General features: G+C 35.6%; 1 protein-coding gene and 1 long non-coding RNA gene across 6 annotated transcripts; one reads left to right on the top strand and one right to left on the bottom strand.

The window, feature by feature from the left end:
• Positions 1–2,303: 2,303 nt before the first annotated feature.
• LOC106785865 lies at positions 2,304–4,163 on the bottom strand. The gene is made up of 3 exons (XR_001381571.1): positions 3,866–4,163; positions 3,082–3,394; positions 2,304–3,000 (listed from the first exon to the last, which is right to left on the bottom strand). It is a non-coding gene; the product is annotated as an uncharacterized LOC106785865 (long non-coding RNA).
• A 272-nt stretch (positions 4,164–4,435) lies between these two features.
• On the top strand, positions 4,436–11,374 carry LOC106785885 (large proline-rich protein BAG6). 5 transcript variants are annotated; one of them, XM_014746689.1, is made up of 21 exons: positions 4,436–4,761; positions 4,863–4,962; positions 5,668–5,788; positions 5,867–6,076; positions 6,154–6,352; positions 6,436–6,554; positions 6,620–6,764; positions 6,834–6,957; positions 7,032–7,235; positions 7,302–7,524; positions 7,604–7,723; positions 7,832–8,060; positions 8,169–8,428; positions 8,490–8,651; positions 8,741–8,825; positions 8,894–9,011; positions 9,086–9,389; positions 9,475–9,608; positions 9,680–9,964; positions 10,039–10,146; positions 10,258–11,374. In XM_014746689.1, the coding sequence occupies exons 2-21, from the start codon at positions 4,900–4,902 to the stop codon at positions 10,678–10,680; spliced, it is 3,636 nt and encodes a 1,211-aa protein (XP_014602175.1). In that variant the 5' UTR covers positions 4,436–4,761; positions 4,863–4,899; the 3' UTR covers positions 10,681–11,374. The 5 variants fall into 5 exon arrangements, with proteins under 5 accessions (XP_014602175.1, XP_014602174.1, XP_014602177.1 ...); XM_014746688.1 differs by having other exon boundaries at positions 4,437–4,603; positions 8,490–8,654; XM_014746691.1 differs by having other exon boundaries at positions 4,437–4,761; positions 6,445–6,554; positions 8,490–8,654.
• Positions 11,375–12,047: the final 673 nt, after the last annotated feature.

Here is a 12,047-nt window from a genome sequence, read left to right as displayed (position 1 = left end):
GTTTGATTATAAGATTTTTGAATTCTAATAAAGAAAGAAAGAGAGAGAAAGAGAAAGCTTGAAGGTAAGCGCCATACATACGGTATGCGCTGTTCTGAAAACCATAAATAAAGTTCGACGGGAGACGTCGCCGGTGCCAGGAAGTCATTAGTGACTCTTCTCTCTCTCTCTTTTTCTTGTTATCTTCCTTTCCCCTCTTTAGAAGCTAAGTGTACGATGCTCCATTTCTATCGCATGTAAGTTGCCTTGTCCCTGTCCTGAATTCTTACCTACTGAATGCCTTCTAATTCGAATGTAAAAAAACGAAATAGAAAGAAAAAAAGTAAAGAAAGAAAGAAGAAAGAAAGAAGAAAAAAAAAGTGATTTCTTCTTTAGAATCTTAAGCTGCTGGTATATTTTTTCGAGGCGTCAACTCAGAACGAATGAAAAACGAGGAGAGGGCGCGAACGGATTTCGAGGTGGACGAACCGACGTGAGCTCCTTTGGAATGCCGGGATCGGTTCTTCTTCTTCTTCTTCGTCGTCGTCGTCGTCGTCGTCGTCGTCGTCGTCGTCGTCGTCGTCGTCGTCATCTTCGTCGCGATGCTACTACTCCGATCTTTACGGATGTCAGTCGCGTCACGACGGACGGATGTAGCTATTAAGAGCGCGACCGTCGTAGATTTAGGTAGGTGTCGGACTCGGTGACGCGTCATGTCTCAACGACTCGACTTATGCACGATCGTTCGAGATAAAACGATTTTTCGCTAACTGACATCAGCTGAATTTTACTCGTCTCTTCGCTACTTTATATTGAATCGTCTGAAAATGATTATCATCTCTTTTGTTGTTATTTCATTTTAAACTTACAATTAGTGAGTAGATTAGAATCAATTTTGGTATACTGGCTTAAATAATAAATAAAATAGAATTAATGGAATTAATAGGAAATTTTTTAATTGCAAATTGAAAAACCGGTCATTTGATATACCGTCGCGATATTACGCTGTTAGAAGAAAACGTTTGAATGTAAGTTTGCTTGGTCGAGTAAATAAATAGAAGAATAGCTAATGAGAGGATGATACTGAAATAAAGTTCGTAGGTACATAATAATAAAGTCGTGACACAGTTCGCGTCCTGTTGTTTTGATGACAAAATGTTTATCCTTAAAGGGATCTTATATCCACCCTTCGGTTCGATCATTTCCAAAAGCGATCCCGTCTCTCTGTCTGTGTCGCTTTGGCGAGGGTGGGGAAGAGGGGGGGGGGAGGACACTTTGCATGCCGAAACATCGATGCATGGACCGATGCACCGGACCGTAGGAAGAAACCGGTCGTTTCGCCACGTACCTGCGGTTAGCAAACGAGACGAGGACAAATCGGGATCCCGTCGTCCCGCGCTTGGCAAATTCGGGAGCCGTGACCGCTCTTAATATCTCTACATAGGAGGATGGTATATAAAAAGAGAAAGAGAGGAGGAGAAAAACAAGAAAAAGAGAATAAGAAGAAGCACCGTCGAGAGAAACAAGGCACGAGCTATTTGATCGCAAGCACGGAGCGGAGAGAAAAGAGAAGGGAGAAGTTTAACGGCTGTGATGTGTGTTGGTTAACGAATGCGAGAATGCGACCTGGCGCCAACGCACACACAGTTACCTTCACCGAGACACGGGATTCTCAACAGCAGTGGCAACACCACCACCACAACAACGACACGTGAACACCACCATCATCATCCTCGTCCTCTTCTTCGCTCGTTGCTCGTCTTCTTCCTCTTGCTTCTCTTCCTCCTCCTCTTTTTGATGCGGTTATATCGTTTCTTCCTCAGCCTGTTGCTACTTACTCCTGGATATCTTTCTACGTTTTGTATAGTTAGCAAGACACGCACGCAAACTTCTCCTTTTCTTGTCGTTCAAGAAATACGACGATGACGAGGAGGAGAAGACAAGGAACAGGACGAGACCCGAGGGCTTACGGGGGAGTCTCTGAACAGAGAAGAAACGATTAACAGGAGGAGTCGAAAAGACCGGTAGCGAATTAGAATACACATATATGCCATATTTGTTCCAGAGCTACCTGCCAGAATCTTGCCACTTAACGACGCACGTGTTCTTACCTTCTTCATTCTTCGTCATATTTTTTATCAATATTTTTTATTATTTACCATCATTTACAGTATCATACGCTTCGATTTGTCAAACTTTTACCCGATAATCGAGGAAAAGTAATGCTTTTAATTAAATCAAGCCAAATGAAAATTTACTTCTATTTTTGTTTATTCCATTTTTTTTTTCTCTCAAATAGAAATAATATTATCGACGAAGAAATATTTGTAAAAATTTCGATAAAAACATCCCTTAAAATAAAATCGTTCGATATCAATGGATATGAGAGCCACTGCGAACGCGTGTTTACGATGAGATTTAAAAGAGCAACTTGCTGCCGCTCTCCTCGGTTCGCGGCTATGGGTGAATCCGTCAATTTTTCATATTCCTCCCTCCCCCTTTTCTTCTCTTTCTTTCTCTCTTTATCGCATTTACGTTGGGGGCTTTTTTCCGAGCGGACACCGGGCGCCAGGCCCCGCTACACGACACAAGAGACGGCCGTCACTTCCTGCATACAAAACCGAACCACCATTAACATTCTTCGCTTGTGCACGATCAGATGCATTATCTTCTACCGATACAAATGTCTACACACGTCTCTCACACTGCGTCCATGTGAGAGAAAGAAAGAGAGGACATGTTTCTTCTCACATATCCATGCAGCCGTTCCTCTGTCGATGCCCTAATCTGAATAATGCGATCGCCGGGAGTCTTCTTCTCTGTCTCTTTTTTTTCGCTTTTTTCGCTTTTTTTTCATTTGCAGTATGAATCTCACGCAAAATATCGATGAAGCGTCTCGAGATCGGTTGTTATCGTTAAGGCATGCACCCTATAGATGCATTTTGCCACGTTGCATTCTTTCATCAAAAATTCATGTATCTCGCGCTTTTTCCTTTTACTTACTTTTTATTTTTTCTATTTCTAAAACGTACGAGAGAGATAGATAAAAAAAATGAAAAGAACGTATTCTTAGGCGTATTCTTAGGGTACACGTATACTTACGAACAAACACAGAATGTGATACATAAGCAATTTGATGACATTGAATTTGTTCGCGATGACGCGACATTATGAGAGGGCACCAAAAGTTCATTGTTACTCGCGGGGCCTTGATCCCTCGCGGAATAATTTACGAGAGGGGAGCAGCCAGCAAGCAAGTAGCGTGAGTAGAGCTCTCCGCAAGAAACATTGTGCCAGTTAAACGCGTGCCTTCCTCGAGCACGCCTCATTAAAGGAGGTCACAGTTGGCGCCAACTATCCAGGAAATTCTCTAACGTCTCTCTCATTACTTTTCTTTTCTTCCTGGCGTTACTTTCTGGAAAATAAATGAAAAATATTTCTAATTATCGCGGAATCTTTAAGAGATAAGATTACGATCAAACCGGTAGTCGATTTAAGACTTGGAGATTCGTTTTTGTTCCTCTTCTTCTTCTTCTTTCTCTGGAAAATGATTGACAAACTACTATAACTATATACTCTACTATTATTTTATTTCTATTACAACGAATTTCCCCGCAGTTGCAAATCGTTTCTACGATAATGCGATAATTTGTAATTCGTCGTAGAACGTCAATTAATGTAATTTAGTACGTGCTCGATCGAGAGACTTAAGAGTTGTTAGATTATACTTAATTAGCATTTATAGAGAAGGCGAGGAGGCATAGTCGGAATGGTATTTACTACAGCTCTTATCGCGATCTGCGTACTCGCCACGTTATTATTCCTATATTCGTCAACTACGACAAATAAGCATTAACCGAAGAATCTAAGCAAGTAACCAACCAACCGTTAAAATCTCGTGCAACGCATAATTATGCGTTAGACGTGCTAGGAACGTTGGTATTGTATATACATGCTACTGGTATATACGCAATCCTTCATGTTATTCGTCAGTGCAGTACTTTTCCTAATTGCACAGGCTTTAGTTGGAGTCTTAACGTCCTTTTATCGACGTTAATACACGCTCTGTTTTCGAATCAGCTGATCTACGCACGTCTCTCGCGATCTACGTCGCGCAATGGAATTTAAATGAACCTCGAAAAGTGAGCTGTCTCACGTGGGATTTAAATTGAGCAAGACATGAAGCGGCACGAACAAGTCGAGCCATCTCGTGGTAAAACGAGGAAACTACTACGCTTGTTATCAGTGGTTCTCATATCCGATGAATCACGTATTGCTTTTAATTCTCTCTCTCCCTCTTTCTCTCTCTCTCTCTCTCTCTCTCTCTCTCTCTCTCTCTCGCAATACCAATCGGAATTCTGGCGACGTAGATGACGCTACTTTTTAATGTTTAAGAAAGAAGGGAAAAATAAAAAAGAAAGAAGAAAAAAGAGAGGCCGACTTCGGCATAGGGATTACTAGCTCGTTTATGTTGGCTGCGCACCTTGTGTCGATAGTAAAGAGAATTCTGGGTAGAATAACGTGTGTCGTGTTGCCCGTTACTGTGAAATATCGACACCCAAAAATATCATTTAAATAAGTCGAACTATGCGATCGAAAAACGGAGTGAACTGATTTTAAACGTGTTATTATCATCATTATTTAACGGATTCATTTATTTGCTTAATTAACTGCGATAAATTTTCTGAAATAAGATATTATTTGTAGCACCTAGCCGACATCGTTGATAATTCTTGTGAAATCATTTTCTCACCTAGTACACCTGCATCAATCCTCTGCATCGTGAGATTAGATTTTTATTCATATTACATTATTATTCGATTAACTAACATCTAAACGTTTCGCGATACAACGTCGTTATATATCAAATTTCATTATTTTAGTATCGAAGGAGCGTTTTGATCCGCATTGTGATCAATCATGATCAACCTTACGGTGAAGACTTTAGATTCGCAGAATCATGCATTCTCTTTGGAAGACGACGTAAGTTTATTATCTATAACATTTTTATACCATCGTATACACACTTCTACTCGTTGTTCTTTTTAATGCTTCGATCGTTCGTCCTCTTACTTTTACGAATCCTCTCTAATATTAATTTTATTGATTTAAAATTATCCTGTATAGGGAATTATTGATTTATGGCTATCTAAGAAGCTTAATTAAAATAAAAGAAAAGAAAAAAAAAGAAAAAAAAAATTATGTAATTTATTTTTGTGAATATAAATATTATAATCAACGATTATTTTTTTCTTAATTTATTATTCTGATGAACACACAAAGGATACATATGTATTTTTAGATTTGTAATGTAATAACGTTGTAATTGTATATATGTGTGTGAATCATGGACAAAGGTTTCCTCTATGTAAAAGAATATTCTAAGCTATATCTATTCATTGATTTTTTTTTTACCTCTCTTCCATGTTACTTCATATATATGTGTATATATATATATACATATTTATCATAAGAAACCATACATTCATATATATAAATATAAATATAAATATAAATATAAATATAAATATAAATATAAATATAAATATGACATGTAGAAATTATTGGATTTAAATTGATTCTAATAGTCCCTTTGAATTATTTCGAATGTAGATATTTTTCTAGAACATTCGAAATGCATAATATATTGAAATAGATATGTTTGTAATGATTCTTTGCATTCCACAGCAAATTACAGTTCGTAGATTTAAAGAACATATAGCAGAGTCTGTAGCTGTGCCAGCTGATTCACAGAGACTTATTTATTGTGGAAGAGTTCTTCAAGATGATAAAAAATTAAATGACTATGGTAAAGATTCAATGAGTGCTTATTTTTTTCTAATAAATTCAATCGATCTAATCTAATAAAATGGAATCATTCACTTAGACGTAAATGGTAAAGTTATACATTTGGTGCAAAGTGCACCTCCTCAACCTGGGCAAAGAAACAATGATAGTGGGCAAAGTCAAGGACAACAAAATCAAGGATGGCAAAATCAACAGAGACCACACTATCGTTTCAGTCATGCTCAAATGCATGGAAATGCTATGTATTTAGGTGCTATGTCTGTACCAGCTGAAATTGTTGAAGGACATGGTTAGTAATGATTACTAATATTTATACACGCTTTTGAATTTCACATTTTGCAATAATGCATTATTTATATCTGTTAGGGTTACCAGTGCCACAATTAAGTAACAGTCTATCGAATAGTCGTTTAATAGTTGCTAAACGTATGCTCAATCGTGCAAATGAATTGATGGACCGTCTTGACGATCCTTCAGCACCCCTACATCCTAGTACATCGGAAAATAATCAATCTCCATTACCGCAACAAATACAAGTACAAGATATAGAAACAGACCAGGAAGAGTAAGTTCATTTAATAATTATTTATGGATTAATTTTATAATTAATAAATATACTTGTGTAATAAATCAATGAATTCTGCAAAGTATTTTCAGAATCGCAGAAGGTCGACAGTCAACTGGAACTAGACTTTCGGAAGCTGTAGCAGCTGCATTAGGAGTCGCAATCTCTGCATCAGGTGCCAGCAATGTTACCTTATTAAGAGGTAAAAGTGTAAATAAATCATAGAAATCTAACATAAATATGTTAATATCTGATAAATGTGTATAGGAAGCAATGATGATGCGAATGAAGGAAGAACTACTAGTAATGAGGCGCAAGAAGATGCTGAAATGGAGTCGTCTGCACAATCACAAAGTGAGCAACAGGGAACATCAAATGCAAGTGGACAAAATAGCAGACGACCACCTACTCAGTAAGATATATTTTTCTTCTGTTTTGTTTGCTATACATTGAAATAATAATACATTTATTTATTTATTAGATTGCCACGACCTCCACAAATGGGATACTTATTAGACAGATTATTGAGTACTCAAGATCGTTTAAGACCATACATCGAACGCTACCGTGTACTTATGTTGGCTGATCCATCATTGCCTCCAGGAGTAAGTGAATATAAAAATAAATTCCTAATAATCACTAATATTCATATATCTAACATTATAAAATTACTAATTAGCCTGGAACGCCAGAAGTCGTTGAAGAAACTCAAAGAATGGTGGATGGTGTTAGTGAATGTTTACATTACTTGTCTCATTCCTGCCATGCTTTAAGTGACATAATTGTTGATATGAGACAGCAACCACCTAGAAATTTACGATGTCGACCTATTATCATACAACATTCTGCTATTCTGCAAGCTGGTGTACCGATCCAGGTAGAGGTGAGCATAGATCATGGAAGAGATATAAAATGCACATAATTATATTTTATATAATTTGTCCATTAGGCTCATATTAGTTTACATGGTCGCAATGCAAACAATAATAACGGTAATGAAGAAACCACTGAATCTACAAATGCCGCCCAACAACCGTCAGATATTGTTGTAGCTTCGGGATCGATCGAAGTTACAACAGAGGATAATAATCAGCCACAAGAATCTAGTAGTACACCACCTTCTCAACCATCGGAACAACAGCGACCGCAAGAACCACCGCAATCGCAATTTGGTAATTACATTTGTTCGATGATATTTTATACAAGATGTATGTATCGAATAAGAATATTAAAGCTATTCTTTCATGACAGTGTTTGATTTGTCAAACAACGTTGAAGTATTGATGGAAGTCAGTCCTGATAGTAATATGGAAGCTTCTTCAGGAAACGAACCAAATCAATCTGGTGAAAACAATAATAATAATAACGCTGGCACGTATATTTTAAAAATACTTTCTAGAAAATTACTAAGCGCTTTGATGTATATATATAAAATATAAAAAAAATATATAACATGTCTAAAGTTAATACCATTGATAGGAAGAAGCAGTGGAAATACTGCTGGCATATTTCCTTGGGGTTCTGCTCCCACGCCAGATTTTCTACGCAATTTAATGCAAGCAGTTGCTGGTCATATGGCGCAAGGTGGTATCGCTACGGTTCCATTAACAACACGCACCACAGCTACTACTGCAGGAGGAACCCAGCAAACGGTTGCTGCAACAATGGATAGTACATCTACTAATGCTGCACAGAGCACGCAAGCTCGGTAATGTCAACGTAATTGCATAATATGATCGTAGAGTATTCATTGTTTAGTTTCATTCAACGAATATGTCGTAACTCGGTGATTATTAAATAATGAATTTTATAACAGAAGTAATGTAGGAACTCATCCAACTACCGCAACTCAAACTCGTAGTACTTCACGTCCTCATGTTTTCCATCAACATCATGCACATCCGCTTGGTGTTGGAATGAGCATGGGTCAAGGACTCGAATTTGATCCATTTCTTCCCTGCAATTCACATCATGTACGTCGTACACCGACTAGTACACCAAATGTTACAGTCAATTCACAATCTACCAGAGCCAGTCAAACGCCTGCACAAGAAACTCAACCTCAGGCACAAACAGGTAGAATATATATTAAGTACCTAAACCGATGGAATATACATTAGTTTATTACATTTTACAGCAAGTACGTCTACAGCAAGTAGTACTGCTAGTTCTACCAGCACAGCTTCGCCGACTTCTAGCCAAAATACTACACCTAATCCTATAATTAATTTCTTACGTCAAATAGTAGGAGACACAAGCGGACAACAACAAACTAATATAAACGTTAACAGCAGCCATAGTGGTGAAATTTTTTCATATTATCTCATATCAATTTCAATATTAATACTAAATGTAATATAATAATACTAATTAAAAATATCTTTTAAGACCCTGACTTAGCGGAAAATATCGGAAATTTGATGGAAATGGTTGGTAATGGAAACATTCATATAGGAATCGTGGGAGATGGGGGGTATGTTTGTTGTTTTTACAAAATTATCAAATAAATAAGAATTATATGAAAATTATTTTGTATTACAGAGGTACTAATTTAGTTGGTGGAAATGTAACCCTTGCAAATTTATTAGAAATTAACGATGCACAATCTCGTGAGAATATTACGGAAGAAAATTTACTCGCTGAACTAGCTTTGATTTTTGTAAATATCTGTAAAAGTTATATTGATTAAAAAAAAAATTGAACTATAAATAACTACATGTAATATTATTTTAGGCACGTTACATGACTGTAGAAGATGTCGTTCGACTAAGACTCGGAAGATCAGAACCAATTGCTAGGCTTCGAGTACCATTGAGATTTTTGTGTTGTGTAATAATGAATAATTCAACTGGATCTGAAGAACGAGACCAAGTAGTGGAACGTTTAATTTTACACTACAGACCACATCTCCAGCAACTTTTAGAAAGGGCGGAGGATAGTACTGGCAGAAGTGGTTCTACCGTAGACCTTTGCGCTACGATCGAATCAATATTGTCACGGTATTGCAAGGAAATGTTAAGACTCCTATTCGATCCGAGTTAGTTTATTATAAAATTTTATCAAATATAATATGTAAAATATTTAATATTAATACATATATACATATATTTACATATTTGTAGATATTGATGACAGTAGATTCGGATATGAAATATTAATAATCGTAAAGACTATGGGAAGTTTATTGTGCACTGTGCTTCGATATTCTCTTCGCGGAGGACAAGCAGGTTTAGAGTCGGTTGTAGGCCGTTTTATGGTAAATTACAATAACATTATTACAGAACTAGAAATCTGATTATTTATATTAATTCGTTGCTATTTTTTTAGTTCCGTATGGTTAATGCCGTTAATCCCACATTTCGGGAATGGATGTTAAGTAGTTTTATTCTTCACTTCCGCACTTACTCATTACGTATTCCACAACCACCGGATTCCGAAATTCTTCCACTTCTCATATATAAAGATACTGCACAAACAACGTCGGGATCTTCAACGGTATCGCACGAATCGACATGTTCAACGCAAGAACAGTCACAGCAGCAACAACAGCAATCGCAATCGCAATCGCAACCGCAACCACAACAACCGCAGCAACAACAATCGCAACACGAGGTGAACCATTTGTTTTTATAATAAAGGTACATATATAAACAGAAACGATAATTAATAAACGTTTATTGTCACAGCCAATGGAAACAGAAACTATGGAAGAAAAGTCTAATAATGAAGCTTCTGTACCCGATGAAGGGGAAGATATTCCAGAAACATTTCCAGGACATGAGTCGTTACCTTCGGTAATTATTCAATTTAAAAATAAACAAATAATTTCATAAGATATTTTCTTTTTTTATCAGTATTGAGAATGAAGATTATATATTTTGGATAATTAAAAATGATCATTATAGGAATGGATACCTATAATTGCACGCGATGGAGTAAGACAACGACGACAATTACAGATGCAAGGAATGGCGAATAGTGCTGTAACAACTTTCAGTGATGCATACATAGGTAGTTTACCAACAAAACGGCGCAAACTTATCGAACAACAAAAGCCACGATTATTAGTCAGTCCAACTCCTAATCACTCAGCCATAACGGCATCAGTAGAGCGTTTAGTTCGAGAAGGTGTTAGTCGTGCAGGAATCGAGGAAGTTGAAGGGGCCGCCGTTGCCGTAGCAACAGATCCTGGAGTTAGACATGCCTTTGGTCAGGCAATAAGGGACTGCTTAAATCCACGTAGATACGGTACTCCGGATTTCCCTGATCCATTACGTTTTCCAAACGCAACTAAATATTTTTCAGATCAAGAAAGGTCATCAAAGTAATGAAAAAGAAGATAAAATCTAAACAATAAAGAAACGACAAAAAAATTGCATATGGCCTGCGTTTGTGACTTAGAGTATCTAGGAGGACTTAGGTAGCATAATCAATGATCATAAAGAAACAAAAAACCTTTAATAATGCATTGTATTCGCGATCTATTGTCACGCTACTATTATCTTTAACCTGATCATAATTAAGACAAAGATTCGTGTATAATATCTCATTTTACTTGAAATTATAAAGGTGTTTTAATATACATATATAAACATATATATATGTGTATATTATATATTACCTGGTATTTTACCAAGAGGTTTTTTTTTTTTATCTCAAAACACTTTTTTTTAATATTATTATACAAGTGTATAAAGCGCTTCAACGCTTTGTAAATATGTTTAAACATTGCTACATTCAACGTATGTATTTGTGCGATATTAAGCAAAGAAAAAAGGAAGAGTTTACAATCTATTTGCTACCGGTCGCTCTACCTTTATACTCTAAACATTAGGATGAGATCATCTTATATAAACGTATCGATATTATCATCAGTACATTTTTAATAGTGAAATGACTTTCGCTAGAAATATTGTTATTACGGCAAAATTCAAGTTATTATCGATTAGATTTAAATGATTACAGTTGTAGCAAATTCATCGGATGTACTAATTATTACTAATTATATTATTATCACAATACTCCCATTGTCATACCTTTTATTATTATTATTATTATCATCATTATTATTATAATTAGAGTTTAATTATTCCTATTACAATTATTATGATAAGTATATATATATATATATATATATATATTTTTTTTTTTTATATATATATCTATATGTATATATATAATATGATCCATATTTATATATACATGTATAAATAATTCTTCTTATACGTATAATCCTTCATTTAAGCATTAATAATTATATTTAAAAATCTTTTTCCAATGTACTATATATATTTAAAATAAATATTTCCTTGGCGTATCCGATGGTATTGTAAACGTTGATATCAAAATTAATGAAATCTATAAAGTGTTCGATTTTTATCAGTGTATACGACAAGTTCTTTTGTCACGTATATAAATTAATAGAAAGTAGGTCATATATAAATGTGTGTGTGTGTTCTATAATCTTATATTGTATATGGAAAATACTAGTTTGTAATGTGTACGCTTTGTTAAATAATGCATTATAAAGTCAAAGAAAAAAAGAAAAAGAAAATACCATAAATTGCGTTTGTAATTTTTTAGATATATATTTTCATCATCTCAGCCTTGAAATAATTTAAGAATTACTAACTTTTATATACAACTTAAGGAGACACCTTGTCATTATTATTTACATTATCATAAAACGAAGTTC

The sequence above is a fragment of the Polistes canadensis genome, unplaced genomic scaffold (genome assembly GCF_001313835.1).
Source record: "Polistes canadensis isolate GaletaPanama2010 unplaced genomic scaffold, ASM131383v1 scaffold_58, whole genome shotgun sequence".
NCBI lineage: Eukaryota > Metazoa > Arthropoda > Insecta > Hymenoptera > Vespidae > Polistes > Polistes canadensis.
The sequence above is the reverse complement of the archived record's forward strand: the minus strand, read 5'-3'. Positions and strand labels throughout refer to the sequence as shown.

Excerpts from the sequence above, each read along its gene's own strand:
- LOC106785885 (XM_014746688.1), top strand. The coding sequence starts at position 4,900 with ATGATCAACCTTACGGTGAAGACTTTAGATTCGCAGAATCATGCATTC. Across the intron at positions 7,236-7,301 it reads GTGTACCGATCCAGGTAGAG|GCTCATATTAGTTTACATGG; the intron begins GTGAGCATAGAT and ends TTTGTCCATTAG. Across the intron at positions 9,390-9,474 it reads AAGACTCCTATTCGATCCGA|ATATTGATGACAGTAGATTC; the intron begins GTTAGTTTATTA and ends ACATATTTGTAG.